This window comes from Monodelphis domestica, chromosome 1, assembly GCF_027887165.1.
Source record: "Monodelphis domestica isolate mMonDom1 chromosome 1, mMonDom1.pri, whole genome shotgun sequence".
Lineage (NCBI taxonomy): Eukaryota > Metazoa > Chordata > Mammalia > Didelphimorphia > Didelphidae > Monodelphis > Monodelphis domestica.
Window position 1 is genome coordinate 573,529,178 of NC_077227.1, and position 22,028 is coordinate 573,551,205.

Here is a 22,028-nt window from a genome sequence, read left to right on the forward strand (position 1 = left end):
TGGTTATCCAGAGAGTTATAAGCCCTGCTGGTTATAAACCTCAAAGGTGGGCTTAGAGAAGCAAAAAGACCGGGCTTTCCAATGACTCGTCCTTCATGGGAAATTCAATTCCAGATGGACTTAAGAGGAAGAAGAATTCCTAAGGCTGAGTAGCATCAGTGACTAAGGCTGCTTTTGTTCCCATGTGTTTGCCTCTTTGGTAACTTAGGTTTTCTAAGACGTTTCTGTATTTCCAAAGATTTGTGTATTTCTTGGTGGTTCTGGTACTCGACGGGTTATTTCTTGGTGGTTCTGGTACTCAACTGGTTGCCTTAAAAGTTTCTTGATGAGCTGTTGTGGTTCAGAGCTTGTGGCCAGTTACCTGGTGATGAGCCTCCCCATTCTTTTAGCTAGACTTGGTTATTCAGTGATAGATACTTTCTGTTTGTTTGCTTTGCCCCAGCCAGTAGTCTAAGCTTTTCCTATTTCCTATTTACCCGGCAGAGCTTGTATCCCAGTGACATAAGCCTTTGAGAACGCAGAGCCGTGTCCACACCAAAGTGAAGCCTCAGAGGAGGAGGTCATCAGTGATGAAGCCTGGAAGAGAATCATGAATTCTCTGACTGGGCCCTCTGCTGTGTCTATCCATCGATGCAGAGAATGATCCCAAATGATTGCTTAGTATGAGGTTGCTTGAGGCAAGAATCAGAGAGGCAGCCATCAGTAATGGAAAGAATGTCCCAGTGCATTCATTCCCAAGTAGGGGAGCTAATATTTATATAGTTCTTTAAGGTTTGAAAAGTTATTTATATATACTATTTCATTTGACCCTCTCAACAATCCTGTACGGCAGGTGTTATTAATGTCATTTTACAGATAAGGAAACTGAGGCTGATAGAATTTAAATGAGACAGATTTGAACTCAGTCCTGAACTACCTGCCTTGAATTGAATTCATAGTGCTACTGAGGAAGGATATTGGCCAATTTCTTATAAACAGTAGCTTTCTACAGCAAGAGCTCTGGCACTTTTTTTTTCCATTTGGGTTAGGACCTTGATTTTACTGGTATAGCAAATGCCCATTGAGGAAACGCCCTCTGCTAATGCCACGTAGCTGATATCCTTGGCACTGAGAGGGTATGTGTCAAGTCAGATAACAAGCACTCATTACACACTGTACTGAACACTGAGAGTGCAGATGAACGGCAGAGACAGTCCCTGTGCTCAAGGAGCTTACTGTAATGAGGGCAGAAGAGAACACATAAAAGAGAGATGAAGATACTCATTTGGAAGGGGTGTGGGTATGGGGAGATACTGTAGAGAAAATCCAGAAGACAGAATTGAAGCCTGGAGAGGAATGAAAGCATGATTGACCCAGGCACCCTCCTTAAAATGGAGATTCTGGGAGTGATCAGAGGGAGAGACTGCAAGGGTGGGGGAATTTGGGGGCAGTGGAGAGGAGGTCTGGGAGAGGCAGGAGTAGAGCCTGGAGAAGAGCAGTATAGCTGAATCAGAGCAGAGCTGACCCAGGTCTTCCAGACTTGAACTGGCCAGATCTCTGCAACAGGCTGCCCCTGCAAAAGCTCTAATTGGGTATTAAATGTTTGGTCCAACTGAGTGGGAGTCTGGGATGTCTTTTCCTTTAGCCATTGTGCACCATCCCTCCCCTCAGCTCCTTCCCTGCTTCTGACAAGCCAAAAGGAATACTATTGATAAAGATCTAGGTAGTGGGAAGATTTCTACAGACAGAAAATACTGTCTCCCAAGCCAGGAGGTAAGAGGAGCGATGAAAAAGAACTTTTGGCTGAAGTTTTATGGTTAGAAAACATTTCATCGGGTGGCTTTAAATGTGCTTCCTGGTGTCTGGTCCTGAAGTTAAATAAAAATACTGCTTTATGTAGCAGCTTTGGGAAGCTACATCTGATTTTCTGAGTCAGTCTATGTTGAAAATATAGTATCAAGTAAAAGTTAAATATATGAATAGATAACTCATTATGGGTTACAAATGGAAACAAATCTATTTGAGACAAGTTATCCTCAGCTTTGAGGTTTAGGGCAAGAAGACTCACTCCTAATCGGTGTTTGTGTGCTTGTCAGAAACAACCTGTCCCGATGAGTCCCTGGGTCTGACTGATTAAGGCTATTCTCCTGTTCTAATTCGTGTTCATCTGTGATTTTTTTTTCCCTAGAGTATTCTCTTGAAATGGACAAAGGGCTTCAAAGCAACTGGCTGCGTGGGAGAGGATGTAGTCGGCCTACTGAAGGACGCAATTCATCGGCGAGAGGTAGGGCTAGGATCATAAATGTGGGTGCTTGTGGCCCTGCACTCGTGCAGACATGGATCTGGGCATTAGACTACATGAGCATCTTGATTCTGGAATTCCTAGGAAATTTTCTGTAAAGATCAGTGAAGGAAAAGCTATATCACATCAAAACATGGGTTTGTGAACCTTCAGGGTTTTTGTTGTCAGCTGATGGCAAGCACCTGGTTCCTTTGAGGAGCTCCGAGGTCTTTGTGTGGGGGTGACTCTTCCTGTCCAGGGACAGCGGAACCCAGAGGAGGACTTGGTTTAAGCTCCTGACTGGGTAACAGAAAACTAGGCACTGGGAAAGCATGCTGCTGCTATAAGAAGCTAAAGATTTGAGCTGGCAAAGTACATCATACAGATAGACATTTAGTTACATTTTCTATGATTGTCTTACTTTCAAGATTCCCTGGTTTCAATAGAAATTTCCACTCCAGCCACTGATTCCTTATTTCTGTATTAGTCCACTGGGTTTTGGAGTTCTGAGAAACCCTGACTCCTGCCTGACTTGGCTCAGCCTCTGCTTAATGCTCTCTTGGGAAACTGATTTGTACCTTTCCTCTCTTTCTTTTTCTTTAGGATGGGAATCTTCCTTAAACACAGGGATTTGATCCAGTTAATATCACATGTTGATAATTCCTGAGAAGTATGCCACAAGTTATATGTATGATTCCCATGACATCAAGTCTCATGCTATCAAATTTATGACTTTAAATAGGATGAGGAAGTAAGGACTAGGTCTTCACGTTCCTCCTTCCTATCTTAATTTTTGTAAAAAAAAAAATCAATAAAAATGAGCTTAAGACTTCATAGTTAGTTATAAGATATATAGTTACAAAAAGTTGCCACAATTCATTTGTCATCTCAAAAATATATGCCTCAGTTGCTTTGCATGAGTATGGAATATTGCCTATAATGTCATCCTTTATATATATATATTTGTTTTGCTGGATTTAAAAAAAAATTCTCTTAATGGTCTTTGGGTGGAGTAAGAAAATGTAGGCAGTAAGACAATAGAAGATAAAATAAATTTGTTTTTTCAGTTTTCAAAAAAAAATTAGAATTAGAATTCATTTGATATCTTTAGCACTTAATTTTAAGCTTCTATGCACTATTTAGTTTTTTAAAAGTTGTGTAGGTACCTTTTGTTCATATCACAGTCATCTATTTCTAGATGTACAGAGTTATATATCCTTTATCTCCCACCTTTGTACAAGGGAAGGGAGGAGTCCTGTGTTTTCATGATTCATTTTCTAAGACTCAAGGCATCTGAGTCATGAATTAATCAGAAAATGGTTGGTTTTAATTTTAATGATTGTAGACATTGTATATATTTTTGTCTTTGGCTTGCTTCGCTTTACATCAATTCATGCAAAACTTCTCATGTTTTTCTGAATTCCTAATTATTGTTATTTCTTACTTCATGATAGTATTAAATTATATTCATACACATTCGGCTTCTCAGTCGGTGGGCACCCAATTGGTGTCCCAATTGTTTTTCTATCACCAAAAGTCCTGCTAAGATTATTTCTGTTTAAAAGGGACCCTGCGAATTTGTTATGGCATGTTCATTTTCTGCAGGGTTGTTTACATCCTTTCTATAGCTTTTTACCTTTTATACTTAAGGGTCACTTTCCTTTTGCTGAACAGATTTTTGGTATTTTTCATTTTGTTTTATGCTTTTTGATCCTAGAAAGGTCCTGCTGTGCAAGAAGTAAATTTCAAAAAAAACCTTCCAGTTGGACTCATTTTTATAAGCATAGAACAAAGAATAGAACAAACTTCATCACTGCTTATGGGATTGGTAACATACAGTTAGGAAATTATGGTTGGTTATATAATAAGGAAAGAACAGAAAGCACAAATGGGTGTTAGACCTCCCTCTCTCTGTTTCTACAAAATGCCTTTGTGAATTTATGGGGTCCAGCTGCATTTTGAGGCCATTGATATTGAACAGGGGTGCCAGACTGGGTAAAAGATAAAAGCTGCCTGGAGTTTACTGTGATGGGTGCTTAGGGGGTGGGGCAAGGTCAACTTAGCCTGGTTCTCAAGGATGACACACAGATGTCATTCAGCTTATCAGAGACTGAAGTTCTGTGAAATCTTCCCTTGGCAGACATGATTTGCAGGCGTTGTTGAGATAACAATTCCTATGCTCTCAGTGCCTCCTTTGGATTAGCAGTGATTATGGGAGAGCTGTAGCTTGCTTGTACATCCAGCCTCAGAATAGGAGGCCAAACTTTTAAATTTGAGAGCTGCTTTTCCCAGAGACAAAGAGGAGGATTAGACTGTTACATAGAATACAGAATAGAATCACTTTACAGAGTGGAATAAAAGATAAAATGTGGAAAAGAATTTAATAATACTAATCAGTAATCACTTAAGGGTCACTGTATCATTCACTATGATAGGCTCTGGAGATGGATACAAAGACCAAAAAATAGCAGTCCCTGCCCTCAAGGAACTTCTGTTGGAGAAAACATGTTATATGTTATCGATGTAAATTGTGAAGCATGTAAAGCACTTTGTAGATTATCAAGTGCTATATATAAGATATCCCCAACATTTTAGTGCTTTTAAGCTATTAAGACTTAAAGATACACTAAAGGGACACCTTGTACATATAAACAGCACTTTAAAAAATTATAGTTGCTGTCATACCACATTCTTCTCAGTCTTTAAGACACTCAACATTGCAACAGGGAGAATCACCCTCATGAGACAGAATACAAGAAAGTATTTTTTAAAGTATCTATATTCTATAAGAATTAAGGAAGAGGTTATCGGAGTCTTCAGGGAAGCCAGAGAGGACTTGAACTGACCTCATTAGAACTAGAATTTAGACAGGCAGAAAATATGCAGGAGGACTAGAGGTGGATAAGAGAACATTCCATAATTAGAGTTAGTGAAGGTCAAAAAGACCTGGGTTGAATTCTAATCCTGCCATTTGTGACTATAATTATTTTATCTATAAAATGAAGATTTGGATGATTACTACTAATTACTCTTAATTACAATGGCCAGCATTTATATGGTGATTTAGGGTTTGCAAAATATTTACATACATGCATAACACTAGTGATGTCTTAGCTCTCATTCTGTCTTCTAAAGTGCCTTCTAGCTCTGACATTTCTGTGTTCTGAAGTTTCTTTTGACTTCCACATTTCGTGTTCTATTTACTGAAGGCCATATTGGCTTTCATGTTGTATATGTTCTAAAGTGGAATCTAGTATTTACATTCTGTTTTCTAAGGTTCCATTCAGAACTGACATTCTCCATTCTGTGATTCATGTTTCTTATTAATTTTATATTCTGTATATAAGTATAACCTTCCTTTTTGGTAGCATTCAGGTCAAAAGGGTAGTGAGTATAATTGAGTTATCATTGGTACTTGGAAAATTATAGTATATAAAATTATAGTTAGTGCAAGGCCTCTGTACTAATATCCTTAATGGTTGAAATTCCAGTGTATTCAAAAAGGAAGCAATATAGGTACAGCTCTATGATTTGATATTGCGCAAAAAAGATCTGACCATTTTGTTGGGAGGTAAATTTGGGAGGTCCTTTGGGTTTTAAAGTCTGACTGTGCTTCTGCAGGAATTTGATCTGGATGTCGTTGCTGTTGTGAATGACACTGTGGGCACCATGATGACTTGTGGCTATGAAGACCCTCACTGTGAAGTAGGACTCATAGTTGGTAAGATTCCAGATGCATAGACCCTTTTTATTAAGGGGAGTATGCAAGCCTAGGTGGGGAAGGCCAAGGAAAGAATTGCCTTCTTTCTGTTTTCTTCCTTTGTAGGCACTGGTAGTAATGCTTGTTACATGGAAGAGATGCGTAATGTGGAGCTGGTGGAAGGAGATGATGGGAGGATGTGTATCAACATGGAGTGGGGTGCTTTTGGGGATGAGGGCTGCCTGGATGATATCCGAACTGAGTTTGACTTGGCTGTAGATGAGCTTTCACTCAACCCAGGAAAACAGAGGTGGGTTCCTTCCTTCCTTCCTTCCTTCCTTTCTTCCTTCCTTCCTTCCTTCCTTCCTTCCTTCCTTCCTTCCTTCCTTCCTTCCTTCCTTCCTTCCTTCCTTCCTTCCTTCCTTCCTTCCTTCCTTCCTTCCTTCCTTCCTTCCTTCCTTCCTTATTTCCTTCCTTATTTCCTTCCTTCCTTCCTTCCTTCCTTCCTTCCTTCCTTCCTTCCTTCCTTCCTTCCTTCCTTCCTTCCTTCTTTCCTTCTTTCCTTCTTTCCTTCTTTCCTTCCTTCCTTCCTTCCTCCCTTCCTCCCTTCCTCCCTTCCTCCCTTCCTCCCTTCCTCCTTTCCTCCCTTCCTCCCTTCCTCCCTTCCTCCCTTCCTCCCTTCCTCCCTTCCTCCCTTCCTCCCTTCCTCCCTTCCTCCCTTCCTCCCTTCCTCCCTTCCTCCCTTCCTCCCTTCCTCCCTCCCCCAGATACTGTGTATTGGCTCCAAGGCAGAAGAGTGGTAAGACCTAGGCAATGGGGGTTAAGTGACTTGCCCACAGCTGAGAAGTGTCTGAGGCCAGATTTGAACCGAGGACCTCCCATCTCTAGGCGTGACTCTTAATCTACTAAGCCACCCAGCTGCCCCCCAGAATTGGGTTTCTTAAAGATAAGATTATCATGGTTATATAGCTGTGGTGATAGTCTTTAATGATGGTGTCCATGGAACACAGGATCTTACACTAATTCTGAATAATTTGACCCAACAAAAGAGGTTTTGAAGAATATGGGTGGATAGTTTTATGATAAAAGCCAAAGGAAATTCCATTCAATAGACATTTCTTTAAATTGCCCTGCTAGGGATACAAAGATGAACAATAACAAGGTATCTGCCATCTAAATATGTAGAAATATGTACAGGGAATCACGGTCATCTTCCTAGATGAGCTTGGGCTTTAGAACATCCAGAATGGCTATCAATTGAGTCCTAGGTATGTGGTGGTTATTATTTTCAAGAGAAATCCTGGTAGATATGATCCTGAGGTAGAAATTTAGCCCATGAAGTGAGGCAAATGGTGAAAACAGAGTATTATCTTTCACCCTAATCAGGCTTCTTAGCTACTGTCCCATATATTGAGACTAACTATCACTAGATAACTATACCTCCAACTCCCACTAAGCCTCTTCAAACCTCCAACCCCTCCCTCCCTTTTTTTTTTTTTTAAAGATTTGAGAAGATGATTAGTGGCATGTACCTAGGGGAGATTGTACGCAACATTCTCATCAACTTCACCAAACGTGGACTGCTGTTTCGTGGACGGATCTCAGAACGGCTGAAGACAAGGGGGATATTTGAAACCAAATTTTTATCTCAGATTGAGAGGTAAGAGTGGGGCCTGGGATGGGGCAGGGCTAAGTATCCATTTTCTAGCTTGGATAACTGTTGAGCAAATTATTTTCAAAAGAAGTAGAACTTAGAAAGGGCTTCGCTATATTCAGAGAACTATTCTAGGCATTAAGTAGAGATAAGCATGGTCCTCATTTCCATTTGATTTAGTGCAATTTTATTGAATACTTTCTGGGGATTCTAAGACAAAATGAAATATCTCCTTTTATCAAGGATTTGGTATCCTACCATGAGAAAGTGGTATAGTCCATAAGCAAATGGTAAAGGTAATTTGAGCAGGGAGATGGGGACTATAGGAAAAATATCTGGAAAAGGCCAGTGTGAAGCCAGTTTATTATGTGGTGATGGGGCACCACTGAAGATTTTTGAGCAGGGTAATGACACAGACAGAGGTCTAGTTGTGGCTTACTTTGGGGTTGAACCCTTAAGGGAATTGATTTTTATGGGTCTTCTAACCACAGGGACATACCAGCTATATATCTAGGTCTTCCAGCTAGGAGACATAACTTGAATTTTGTATCCCTGGAGCTCTGTCATAATGTGGTTTTGACTTGTGGGCCAACCAGAGTGGTGTCCTTGAACTTCACCTATGTGTCAAATCCTGAAAATAGGTGTATTGTGATTTAAATAGCCCAGGAGTGAAGAGTGAGGACAGATCACTTAGATAAGAGTTTATAAGTTGCTTTTTAAAAATGAGTCTAGGAATAACCCTGTGAAGTAGGAAATGCAGGTAATATTGCCTCCATTATAGATATGGAAACTGAAGTGCAGGGAAGTTGTAAGGTTCTCCTGGTCATACAGCCAGTAAATGTCACAGAAATAGGATTTAAAGTAAGGTGTTTCTAACTACATGTCCAGCATTTTACCCATCAGGTTTGAATTTTTAACTCTTAGCTTTGGTAATAAGAGTTGAGCATAAAACTATAGTAAAGAAAATCCACAGTGCAGCAAAATTTCCTTTAGTTTTTGAGGATGACATTAAAAAACTAGCTAGTTTGTAGGTTTCTAGCATGTTATTTAGCCTCAATAATTATTCAGAGTTTATAGGATCATAAAGCAGAAACTCGAAGGGATCTGAGAAAGAACTAGTACAACCCCTTCATTTTATAGATAGGAAACTGAGGCTTATACTGCTTAACTGACTTGCCCAAGGCCATACAAGGTAGTAAGCCTAAGAGGTAGAATTGAACCCAGGTCCACTGATCTAAGAGTTAGCAATGTTCAGACTGTACTGTGCTGCTCCTCTAGAAAACACTAAAAAGTCAGGGCAGTTGTGTTCAAATTCAACTTCAGATATTTATTGGCTCTGTGACCCTGGGCAAGTCATGTAGCCTCTATTTGCCTCAATTTTCTCATATTTAAAATTAAAATTCTTAAAAATTAAAAAAAAATTTTTAATTTCTCATACTAATCCCCTTCCCCAGGCTATTTGGAGGATCAAGGGCATTAAAATATGTAAAGGGATTTGCAAACCTACTATAGTAACTAGCTTTATTAATATAGCAAGTACTACATTATATTAATAAAGTAGCTATTAATTGCTATTTTTATTAATTTATTCATTAAATTGCTAAAACAGCATTCTTACTTTCCTATTCCTAGCGATTGCTTAGCCTTGCTTCAAGTCCGAACCATCCTGCGGCACTTGGGCCTGGAGAGCACCTGTGATGACAGTATCATCGTCAAAGAGGTCTGCACCGTAGTGGCAAGACGAGCAGCCCAGCTGTGTGGTGCTGGCATGGCAGCTGTAGTGGACAAAATACGGGAGAACCGCCAGCTGGATTCACTCAAAGTCACCATAGGGGTCGATGGCACTCTGTACAAGCTACATCCCCAGTAAGTCTCCTCTCCTCTCTATTCTTCTTAGATTTTCATCTTCTCCCTCCTCCTTTGTATCCCTCCAAGACCAAAGTTTCCTTCTAGTGTTTGGGCCTCCTGGTCCATGGTGGAAGTGTCAGCCCCTCTCCCCACTTAAGAACCTCAGCAGGCATGCATTTAGTCCCCACTCTGTGCTAAGGCCTTGGATACAAAGGCTGCCCTCCGAGAGCCCACATTTTAACAGGGATGTCTGCGTACAGAAATGGCTCTTGATTTGTGTTCCAAACCGGATCTTCATAGTCACTAAACCAAGGAGAAAAGGCTCCTTCTGGCTTGACTCACGCTCTCTTTGTTCCTTGGTGGGGTGGCGGCCGAGGGTCACACATGCACTTGGCTTCTTCCCTGTTGCCTAAAATCAGTCTATGAATGGAACTGGTTTCCCTTGCCCATTCCACCGGCACCATGGAGTGGCCTCTCCGAGGACATCCCCCCACACTGTTCATCTGTTTGGGTTAGAAGCCCGTCGGCTGCAGCCCAACTAAAGCCAATGCAACCTCCTTGGTTGGGAGGTGGGGCAGCCACTATCCCTTTCTAGACCTTCATTGTAGTCCTAATGGGTGCACATCACTGCTTAGAAATCATCTGGGCGTATGAGGCATTAGAGATTAAATTCAGGTCAGAGCCTGCTGGTATATCCTTAGGGAGATTATGAAATCGGTCTCTAGCTTTCTCCCAGAGGCCATCGGCGATTGGCATCACTGTAGCAGATTGACAGGATAAACCTGTTGCTTTCAGAGCTGTGTATCAAGAATTTAGAAGAATTTGGGCTCCGCTGCTTTTGGCCAGTGCACCGTTCATGGATCAGGGCCTACTTTCATGTGGTTTAAGATGTTATCCGGATGCCCTTTTTCCTTTTACAGCTTTGCAAAAGTCATGCATGAAACAGTGAAGGAGCTGGCTCCTAAATGCGACGTTTCCTTCTTGGAGTCTGAGGATGGCAGTGGGAAGGGAGCTGCTCTCATCACTGCTGTGGCCTGCAGGATCCGAGATGCTGGACAGCGATAGAGAAACCACCGAGCCCAGGGAAGAAGTATCAGGGGCTTTCTTGACTGCCTCTTTCCTTTCCTTTTTTTTTTTTAAAGAAGAAAAACATCCTCTGGTAAATTGTAAGTGAACTTATACCATGCTGAATCTCCATACCCTGGTGTCACAGACTGACTCCCTTGCCTTTTTTTCTTTTTTAAAAAAATGTAATAGGATGTCATGGTCCTACATTTTGTTCTGAGTTCTGTTGAGTGCCCAGAACCTGCACCTTCCCAGGTGTCATGTGGCTGTATTCACAAGTCCAGTCAGTTCTCATCTCCTCAAAAGCCAGCAATCTTTAGTCTTTGCTAACCTCTCCATCATCCAGTGAGAGGGAATAAGGAGGCTAATATTCATGCCCCGGAGTGCTCCCGGGTTTCTCTCCACTCTGCATGCAGGGCACATTTGTAGGATCTTTTACAACGGCATGTTTGATGATGCTAGCCTCTACAGCTTAGAGGCAGCAAAAGCTAGGAGATGCTAGGTCCTTCTCAACCCCCGGCCTGAGGTATCTCTGTGATCAGGGGTGCAGCAGAGCCTTCGCAAGATCTCGGGCATCTGCCTTTTTCCCCAAGTCTCCATAAAAGTGTAAAGGAGGACTGACTTCCAGACATGGGAGTGCAGAGGTGGCTGCCTCTCGTGGTATGGTTCTGTGCACTTAGCAGCTGCTGGCAAGCCATGAGCCTGTTTGCTGGCTGTCTTCCCCTTTTCTCTAGAAGTGAACACACTGTATTTTCCAGCTGTCTGTAGAGCAAGGTTTATTTAGTCTGCAAAGTCATCCTGATAGTGTAGGTAATGTGTGAAGTTTATATGTGTTATATTTATATATAGTTTCTTGTATGTACATAGTCACAAACTGCTCAGACTATCCATGGGAATAAAATTATGTAGTTTAAAGTCAGAAACACAAAGTTGCTGTGCTCCTTGCAGATGGTTTCTTACTATGCTATGAGAGGAGGAGGATTAAGGAAGGTGACTTACAGTGACTGTCTTAGCTTGTCTCCTCCCTCCTTCCTTGGGGCAGCGTGGATACTTGGGGGTAGCAAGGGCGGGTAGCACACTCAAAACAGCCATGGTAAGGGACAGCCTTGTCTTCTTTCCTGGGGGAACCAGCCATGAAGCTTGATCTCAGTGCTTTAGCTATGAATGCTTCCATGGATTTTTCATCTCATTGCCGTGGGCCCCCCTTCGTTTGTACTGTTCCTGTGTAGGAAGATCAGTCCACACATGACATCCAGCAGAGAGCAATGAGCCAAAGGGAAGGGAACACTTCAACCCTACTCATACCCCAGAGTCCTAACGCCCAACAGTTTTCTTGTGCAGTCTGCAGGAGGATGCGTCATAGCCCTTTGTCTTGGAGAGATAGGTCCAAAGACATAGTTCATACACTGGCCCATCAAAAACATTAAAAACAAAAACACCCACACCCAAAACTCTGGGGCAACCAGTTTGGCTGTTTGCTGCCAGCAAATTGTATTTGGGGTTTATTTTGTAAATATTTCACAGGAGATGGTGTCTGGCAATGTCTGTACCAGTGTGTGTGGCTCCCATTGGTCCAGCGTCCATCAATACTTTTGTGTGGTTTTATATAGTCTTTGTTTCAAGCTGCTGGGCACGATGAGGGTGCCAAGAGATGCTGCTCTGTGTGCTTTGCATTGCAAGAGCACAAATTCAGAAGCCTGTTTCTGGGGAGAATCTCTGAAATGCTTATTTTTTTTAATAAGCTTAAACATATATAAAATAGAGAATGACCTTGAGAAAATGCAACTTAGTAGATAGAAGAATCCCAATAGTGTAAATTTAAAAAAAAACTGATTTAGTGGCATTTTTAAGTTAACGAAATTAAAATATGGTAGGGTGGGATCATAGAATATATAGATCATGGGTGCTAGAAGGGAATGTTAGTATTTAGAAGGTAGAATGTGAGACCTGGAAAAGACCTTAAAATTTCAAAGTGTAACCGACCCCCTTATTTTAGAGAAAACAGGACCAGTGAAAAGGAGAAATGATTTGCCCAAAGTTAGGAAACAAGTTTAATAGTAGAACCAGGAAAGGAACCAGGGATTCTTACCCTTGAGCTTCCCATTTCAGTAGGTTGCCTCCCAAGATTAAACCAACTAGAAAATGACATATGTTGTGATTGTGTAAAATAGAAAAGCTCTTCTAGCAAGCTTGTTCTGGTAGGTGACCAGATAACTTTGGCCAGGACTGGCCAGTTTTAATGACTTTGATTGGGTAGATGGACATCCTGGGAAAGGCCCCTTGGCAAGCTCAGAAGGGCAACTGCATATAATTTTTGACCAAGTGTGAAGAGTATCCTTTGGCTTTGTGAATCACCATAGCTAGTCTCAGCTAGTGTTCCAGCTAGTTCATTTGCAGATCTTCACAACTCAGAATTTGACGTGGCCAAGAGAAAGGCACAATTTGAGGGATTCCCAACTCTCAGCTTGTTACGCCAGAAAGCCTTAGGCAAGGATTTCTCAGGGACCCCCCCCCCCCCCATCCCAGGAGCTCAGGATTGAAGTAGGGCTGCCTAAGAAGGAGCTGACTCTCGACCGCTCCTGGTAGTAAATCAAGAAATCATTTATAGAGTGCCAGGGATATGATTAGTACTATGCACGGATGAAGATACAAAGGTATTCTTAACACAGTTTCTCTGTAAGAAATATAAAACAATTGACTTTTTCATTGGTAAAGCCTGGGAGCTATGGAAAAGGGAGAGGGCCTGACTTGCATTATTTCCCTCAAATCCATCCTTTTTCACCTCGTCTGGCCGTTGTGCTCTTCCTCGTGCATTGCATAGTCATAAATGTGATCATTTAATATGTTTTTGCTAAAAAGATCACCCACAGGAGAGACTCTGTATTGATACAAATATAGGCTCACTTTCCCCCCAAATTAGTTATATTCAATCTGAGTGTGACCTATCAAATTGGTGTTAACTTTTTTAGTGTATACCTATGAATTTATTGCTTTTAAAAAAGATTTCATTTTTACAGGTGTAACCTGTGTTTGGGGGTTGGGGGAGAGGGCCAGTCTATGTTAAAAATTCTATTTTTTGGGGGCGGGATACAAGAACAGTCCACTGTGGCCTGCCTCAATCAACATTGAAAAGTGAAGTGATATCCTTAAATTCAGGACTCTTGGAAAGGCACTCTTGTTTTAAGGTTATTTCTGGTTCCGGTTGACAGCCTGCACTAATACTGCTTTGCTGATAGAGCTACAATGAATTGTGTTTGAATGAAGTATTCCATGTAACAGATGGGATCCCAAGGCCCTGTCTGTGTCACAGTCCATCCCAGAGAAGATGTCCGCTGTATAGTAACTATTTAAACTACCTACCTGTACATGTTAAGTATTCTTAATAAAATTTTGAAATTTTTCAGAATGCTTTGCTGGTTTATTTGAGATACAAAAAGAAACAAACTATATTGGGGGGGGGGGGGAAGATTGGGATTGGGGAAAGCATTGCCTCCTGGCCATCTAAAGAAAATCCAGGAGAGATGGAACTAATATTCCTCCTCCCCACCCCCAAGGCAAGCGGCACAAAAATGAACTCTGGGTGAAGGTGGTAATCTAGATATCTCTAAGTAAACTTAAAAATTCATGTGGAAGTGGGCCAGCACCCCAGTATGCCACTGGATGATGGGTGGCACCTGATAAGGAAACACTCTGAAGGCAAGAAATAGACTGAAAAGAGGGAGCTTCCTAATTTAGTGATTTATTCTGGTGTTCTGTTAAGGTCCTCAGACTAAGGAAGGCCCTCACACAACTTGGCCCTCTCCCCCTGCCCCCACTACATTACCACCATCACCAGCTTAATTTTAGGTAAGGCCCTAGCACAGTGAGGGTGAACTTTGTAGAGATAGAGTGCCAGACCCTGCCCCTCCTCTCCCTCCACATGCTGCCCTATTCTTTATCCCACATAGGGGCAGAGGGGTGGGGGAAGTGAGAAAAATGTCTTCAGGCATGGTGGAGAGGGAGAGGTGAACACTTCGCCCAAGTCCATCTGCCTTTCGACTAAGGGGTAGGGGTGGGGGGCTGCATGCCCACTGAGAGCTCTCTGTGTGCCATGGGTTTGCCATCACTGGACCATCACTTTTGAAGTTAGAAGGTAGCCGAGTTCATGTCCCAGGACCCCATTACTTACAGCAAAGAATTGAGCCAAGATTTTCCTAGAATTTAGAGACATGAAATTTAGGGGAGGTGACACAAGAGAAAGAGATCTATAAAAAGAGGACCAGAGGCCAGAAGAAGAGATTTGATCTTTGATTCAAGATTCTAGTTGGATGGAGGATTCTCTGACTTGGAGTTGGACTAGAGGAACTGAACCCCCCTGGAAGAACTTGTGCAGGAGACCTCAAACTGCTTTTCTGTTTTATTTTTATTTTTTATTTATTTTTTTAAAGCCCTTACCTTCCGTCTTAGAGTCCATACTGTGTATTGGCTCCAAGGCAGAAGAGTGGTAAGGGCTAGGCAATGGGGGTCAAGTGACTTGCCCGGGGTCACACAGCTGGGAGGTGTCTGAGGCCAGATTTGAACCTAGGACCTCCTAGGCCTAGCTCTCAATCTACTGAGTCACCCAGCTGCCCCCTGCTTTTCCATTTTAGACAGTCACCATTGGTGAGTGAAAGGCTGACTTAGTGACCCTGCCAATTCAAGTCCAACCACAATTAAATTTAACAATAGTATTCTCATCTAATATATGTGTGCACACATAAGAGTGATTTTATGTAGTATATACCCTGGCTTTACAAACATCTAATGTACAGGACAGTATATATATATGAGCACATACATCACACACATCTTAATATAGAGAGTATATACTCACCTGTGTGTACATTTATATAATCTGCTAATTTTATATAGCATATACATTGGTTTTATGAACTTTAAGTATGTATCTAACATGCAGGACAATATATATGCACATATCTGTATCTAATACATCGTTTTCCCACCTGTGTACATTATATATATAACATGGTATCTTCTAATTTTATATAGTATACACATTGGTTTTATAAATATATGCATATATAGTACAGTATGCATGTGTATATGCAGATATATACATACCATACCTATAGTGTGTATATCTAATATATGGTATTCTCATTTAATATGTGTATATATACATTTATAGAAATTTTGTATAGTGTACATGCTGGCTTTAGACACTACAGTATGTATGATGTATGCATGTGCATCTTGTGTTTGCACACACGTTTAACATACATATATACATATACACATGTGTGTATAAAGTGCACAAGCCAGCAGATGACACACAAAGGCTAGAAATGTAGAGATCTCAACATTGACCTACGTGTTGCCTATGACCAAATAATTCAAATTTTATAAGTACTGTATATATTCTATAAAAGAAAAAAACATTCAGACTTCTCTGGTGAGGAGGACCAAAAACTTTTATGATGATTTTCCAGATCTCGGGTACCACAATGTGGAAGAGATCTGTAGTATCATGTATGTATGTGGATATAATATCCTCATCTAATTCTATATAGTTTATATAGTCTGGCTTTACAAACACCTATAATGTGTATATATAACGTACAGTACAAATATAGTATCCCTATTTAATGTATATATAATATCTAATGTGTGTATAGTATCTAATTAGTATATACAAGTTGAATTTTACAAAATATAAATATAACATACATTTAATATATAGTATATACACACAAACACATCTTGTGTTATATCTGCATCTAATTTGTGTGTATGTGTGGTATCTTCATCTACTTATATGTTGCACACAATGACTATAAATAATACACGGGTGTGTGTAGATGCATAAGTACACATATAATGTAATAGACACGTATAGAACAGTGACACTAGACTCAATGGAGTAGAAAGCTAACTGGATTTGGAGTAGGAAAACCTGGTCTTGGACTTTGTTCTGCCATTTCTCCTCTGTGCCTGGGCCAGACCCTTCTCACCTTCTTTATCTGAGCCCCATTTCACATCCTCGGCTCTTCAGATAATTGAGAGCATGTCAAATCCAAAGCAATTTCCCCCAGAAACTCCAGGATAGCATTTCCCAATTGGGTACTTGGGTCCTCTTCCTGAGGAGTTGGAGATGCTTCTCCATTTTGCCACCTACGCAAATCCCAGGACTCGGGCCCTTCCATACTGACTCAAAGCATCTCAATCAGGAAGTGCCAAAATACACAATTCAATTGACTAAATTCTAAATGCACTGTAGGGAAAATGCTGGGTTTCAAGCCTAGGGATGTGTGGGTGGAAAAGAACATCAACCAATAAAATCTAACACATTAAAAAAATAATTCTTACACAAACTTGATAAAATGTTAATAAGCATGGATATTTCCATAGACAAAGAATAGGAAAAGATTATACATGAAACTACTAGTTTTTAAATATATATATACATATATGTGCATATTGAATTGAATAATAGTTCCAACACTTGTTTGTGTCTCCTTTGTTCTATTTTTCAAAATAGCATTTTGACAAATCCCAACTCCACTGGGCACTAGGGGTTATGCAAAATTTAAAAAGAGATACATCACTGCCCTTCATGATCTCACAGGCTAACAACGGTAAGACAGCATGGATCACATCATAATCCACAATTCCAAAGGATACATGCATCAAAAAATAATAAGAGGAACAGAAGTTATTGGTAATCTTGCCATGGATAAGGACATATGGGAATCAGGGAAGGCTTCTTGGAAAAGGAGACATTGAGATGGATTTTCAAAGATGAATAGGGATACAGTAATGCAGCTAGGTGGTACAGTAGATAGAACATTAGGCCTGGAATCAGGAAAATCAGAACTTAAATCTGGCCTCAGATGCTAGCTGTGTGAGCTTTGCCTCAGTTCATCTGTATAATGAGGCACACTGGAGAAGGACATGGTAAACCACTAGTACTTTTGCCAAGAAAACCCTGTGAACAAGTCCATGAGTTCATAAAGAGTTGGACGTGACTGAACAACAGGACACAGCTGGTAAAAGAGAGAAGTCATTTGTGTAAAAGGGAACAAGAGCAAAGCACAGAGGTGAAAGCACAGGATGTTTTCAGGAGATAAAAAAGGAGCCCAGTTCGTCTAGAACATCCCATGTGTAGAGGGGAGATTATTCCATCTGAATACCATTCCATCTGATGAAAACTAGAAAGGAAAAATGGCATCAGGTCATGGAGAATCTGGAATATCAAGCAGAGGTATTTTAAATTTTATTTAATAATGCTCAGAACTGGAATAGATCTTAGAAATCTAGTGATAAGGAAATGCTGGTGCAGGGAGGTGGAAAGTAAGGATCTCATTGAGGTGGGAAATCCCTCCAGCATTGAAGATCTTTGTACACCAATGACTGGCTATCCTCTGCATGATTCATCTTTGTATTTCTACACAGAAGGTTCTCCCAAGTCCCAACCCATTAGTAACTATACTGCATAAAAAATCAAATGACACTTGGAGTCAGATGGAACAAAAGATACATTGCCTAGCAAACTGCTTGCCTTCTGAAAGCCCTCCAGCCACCAGCTGCAGAGCTTTGAACTAGCTAGTCTTAAATTAGAAAAATTAAGAGGGAAAGTATGTGGTGGGGACACCAAATACAGCAAAAACAACAACAAAAAACAACAAAAAACAACAAAAAACAAACTTCCCCGAGTGAACTCTGCTTGCTGGAAGACATAATCTTGTACTTAGTACAGATCTTTCAATCAACCAAAGGCATTTTATTAAGTGCTTTCTATGTACCAGGCAGTGTGTTAGGTATTGAGGATGTAGTACAAATGCAAAAGAATGAAATAATCTTTCATCCCAAGTTGTTCCATATAAGCGGGGGAAAAAGGGCTTTTTTTTTAAAGGGTTGGATTTGATTATTGTGAATCTTAAAACTACTCAGACTCTACTTTAGAAGATTTGGTTAAGTAAATTCCCTTATTGTAACAATGAAGGTACTTGATCAGGAATGTATTGAGAACTTTTAAAATTACTCCACCCTACTCAGACAGTGCCTTAGGGGAAGATAAAGTTATAAACTCCTGATTGAACAATGAAAGTCCCCAACTCACACCTTATAGTAAAAGCCAAAACCTTAAGCTAGGTCTATTTTTAGATTAATACAAAAGGGTGCTAAGTACCTATAAAGGTTAAATTAATCACTAAAAGGTCAAGCAACTTACAAAAGACAAGCTTAACAAAAGAGGTGTGAAGTACTCAGAGGATTTAATCTAACCAGAGAAGGTGAGAACCAAAGAAGATGTGAACTAAGAATGGGCAGTCCTGGGAAAAAGAGTCTACTGTGATTGGTAGATGTGAAAATTTAGGGGAGGTGACATAAGAGAAAATTTCTTTAAAAGGAAGGGGTAAAAGTTAATTGAGTTGGTTGGAGTTCGGAGTTGAAGTGAGGACTGGAGCTTGCTTAGAGATGATCTTGTGGTGAGTGATAAAGACTGACTCGCTCTCCCTTAGGCTCAGGCCTAGGCCATTTTGGCCTAAGCTTTTTTCTACTGCTTGGCTATTCTCTCTCTCTCTCTCTCTCTCTCTCTCTCTCTCTCTCTCTCTCTCTCTCTCTCTCTCTCTCTCTCTCTCTCTCTCTTTCTCTCCTTCCCTTAATTCCTTCATTTATATTAATTAAAATCTCCATAAAATCCAGCTGACTTGGGTATTTTCATATTTGGGTATTTTCCATGGTGACCACTTATTTTTTATTTTAAATCAAAAGACACTAAAAATTATCCTTTACAATTTGGCCAAAACCTTTACTGTAGTTTGGCACTTACAGTTTTTAACATTCACAGTTTTGGCAACTACATTTTGGCAGTTACATTATTTAAGAGTCTGGTCACCAGGAATTTAATTCCAAAGAGATTTTATTTACAGTTTATTTAAAAATATAGAGTGAAGCAAAAAATCAGAGAGAGGATAAGGTAAGATATCTAGACTGAATACTAAGTAATTTACTCCCGGCCCCTGGCTCAAAACCAGGACTGGGAGAGTTGGTCCTTAGCTGGCCTCAGCAACGCCGAGGACCTGGGGAAGTCTCTCCTGAGGCTAGCCTCTTCAGAAAAATATTCAGGAAGAGTCAGCTTTTTCATGCAACACAAGTCAGTCCAGTCATCAGATCCTTCTGTCCCTCTTCACCAGCTTCAACTCAAAAGCATGAAAAATTGACTCCAACAGAAGTGGAAGTCCAAGTTGAACTCTGCTCCAAGAATCCCCCCAAACTCTGTGTAGCACTCTCTCTTTTAAAGGCATTTTCTCTTGCGTCACTACCCCTAAGTCCATGTCTACCAATCACAGCTGACATTCTTCTGTAGGACTGCCCAGAAGGCAGTTAGTTGATTCTGATTCATTACCCACTATCACACATGTGGGTCACAGACCTCCCACTTCATGATTAAGTGAGATATTTGCACTTTTGGTGATTAGATCTAAATGGGCAGATCTTCATACTTAACTTTTAAGTACCATGTTTGTACTTTTTGTGATTGAATCTAAAAATAGGCAGGTCTCCATAATTAACTTTTAAGTAGGGTATTTACATTGTGGGGATTAAAATCTAAAAATAGATATGAATTACAATTTAAATCTTCACAATCATGGAAGAGCTAAGTACCTTCATTGTTACAATCAGGAGAGAGCCAAATCCAATCTTCATATCCACAAAGGGGCTGCTCAGTAAATGCTGTGGTACAGTAGACATGTGCTGGGCCTGGAGGCAGGAAAACTCATCATCTTGAGTTTAAATCTGGCCTCAGACTCTAACTGTGTGACCCCAAAAGAGTCACTTAACCCTGTTTACCTCAGTTTCCTCATTGGTAGTATGAGTTAGAGAAGGAAATGACAAAACACTACAGTATCTTTGCCAAGAAAACCCCAAATGGGATCATCAAAATCTGACATGACTTTGTTAAACTGGAAAAAACACAGGACTATTAAATAGTGTGTAATTAGGATTTGCTCCCCAGGACTCTAAATCCCAGCTTCCCATGTTCCTTTTCACATTACATACTAATGTAGGAAAGATATAAGTTTTGTGTAGCTCTGCCCTTGATCTCTTTCTTCTCCTGGAAACGCAGCTGTAGAAGTGGGGTGAGGTGAGAGGCAGGAGAATTTTACTCAGATTTTATTTTTATTCTTTTTCATTTCTTCTACTTCAAGTGATTATTAATAAACTTTATAAAATATAATAGTTGGAGTTATTGGATATTAATTTTAATCTTACATTAGTCATAAAAAACACTTCTTTAATTAAGGAGAGCGGTTCGGAAATTTTCTCTTAGGCTTCCACACAGGGTTGCACACTACAAGTCTGGAGACTCTGGTTATCCTGACTTCTGACTCCTGGGAATGCCAATGGCAGTGGATTGACAGCTCTAAAGTGCCATAGAATTTGGGGGACTTATAAAATGTTTAAGGATATGAGAAGAGTATAGTTGATTGGCTTTACAATGGCTACAAAGAAGATGAGGATTATCAGAGACAGAGGCTGATACTTACAATGGACACAAAAGGGAAAGATTCAACCAAAGGCTGGGCTACCTTGGTAAAGGACTTTGACACAAAAGGAGAAAGTACTGGGACCCAAAAGGGTACTTAACACCTGATTGAATTAGCTAGCTCCACCTAAACTACTTTAAGGTCTATTGTTAAATTGAAACTTGTGAAGTTGAAGTTTCCATCAGGGAGAAGCTCTTATATGACAAGATCAAATTTGAGGTCTTCACCTTCAAGCTAACTAAATTGAGGGGGCTTTCAGATACCACATGGTAAAAGGTTTCTGGATTCCATGTTGACAGAGTGAAAAATAATTAAACAACAAGAACAATGAGAATAGTTATTTAAAGCCACTGGTCATCGAACAGAGACTTACAGCTTATTTCATACATACTTGCAAGTTTACTTGGGTATCCTGCTCAACACCCTTGCACTTTCAAAGGTAGAAGAGAGAATAGAATTTCTTTGATCTTTTCTTATTCCTAGGAAAGAGGATTATTGAAGTATTTATTTTATTTTATAATTACTGACTTGCTTGAATTATGAATCATGAATTATAAAATAGAATAAGTGATAAATAGATATGTAATTATTATATATAATTATTTGAGAATACATAATCATTATACACAACATAATAAAACATAAACATCAATAAAATAAAAATAATTATTTAAATTATTAAATGAAGAATTAAATAATCATAACTAGTATCAGCAACATGAAACCTCCTGATACTAAAGAGAATGCAAGCCCTCTATACTGTAATAGTACAGCTAAATGAGTTGCTGTTGTAAAAGGAAAAAACCAACTATCACTTGGTGGCCAATTTACCCAGGCTGTTCCTTGGATAACAGATACACATTCTAGCTTAGCCTTTGAAAACCAAGGTCACTTTCATGCTAGTACAAGGAGTTGAAGGATGACTTTAGAAAAGATTTAAGAGGGAAAAAAAAAGTTTGATGATCTCATCGA

The 22,028-nt window shown here is 40.1% G+C and overlaps 1 protein-coding gene across 2 annotated transcripts in view; it reads left to right on the top strand.

The window, feature by feature from the left end:
- Positions 1 to 10,661, top strand: part of LOC100032849 (hexokinase-2) — a 90,300-nt gene extending 79,639 nt beyond the window's left edge. For both annotated transcript variants that reach the window (XM_007476316.3, XM_001381740.4), the window contains exons 13-18: positions 2,168 to 2,263; positions 5,882 to 5,981; positions 6,087 to 6,270; positions 7,465 to 7,620; positions 9,247 to 9,480; positions 10,383 to 10,661. In XM_007476316.3, the coding sequence (XP_007476378.1) occupies positions 2,168 to 2,263; positions 5,882 to 5,981; positions 6,087 to 6,270; positions 7,465 to 7,620; positions 9,247 to 9,480; positions 10,383 to 10,527 (915 nt within the window). In that variant the 3' untranslated portion in view covers positions 10,528 to 10,661. The remainder of the gene's footprint in view (positions 1 to 2,167; positions 2,264 to 5,881; positions 5,982 to 6,086; positions 6,271 to 7,464; positions 7,621 to 9,246; positions 9,481 to 10,382) is intronic.
- The last annotated feature ends 11,367 nt before the right edge of the window (positions 10,662 to 22,028 follow it).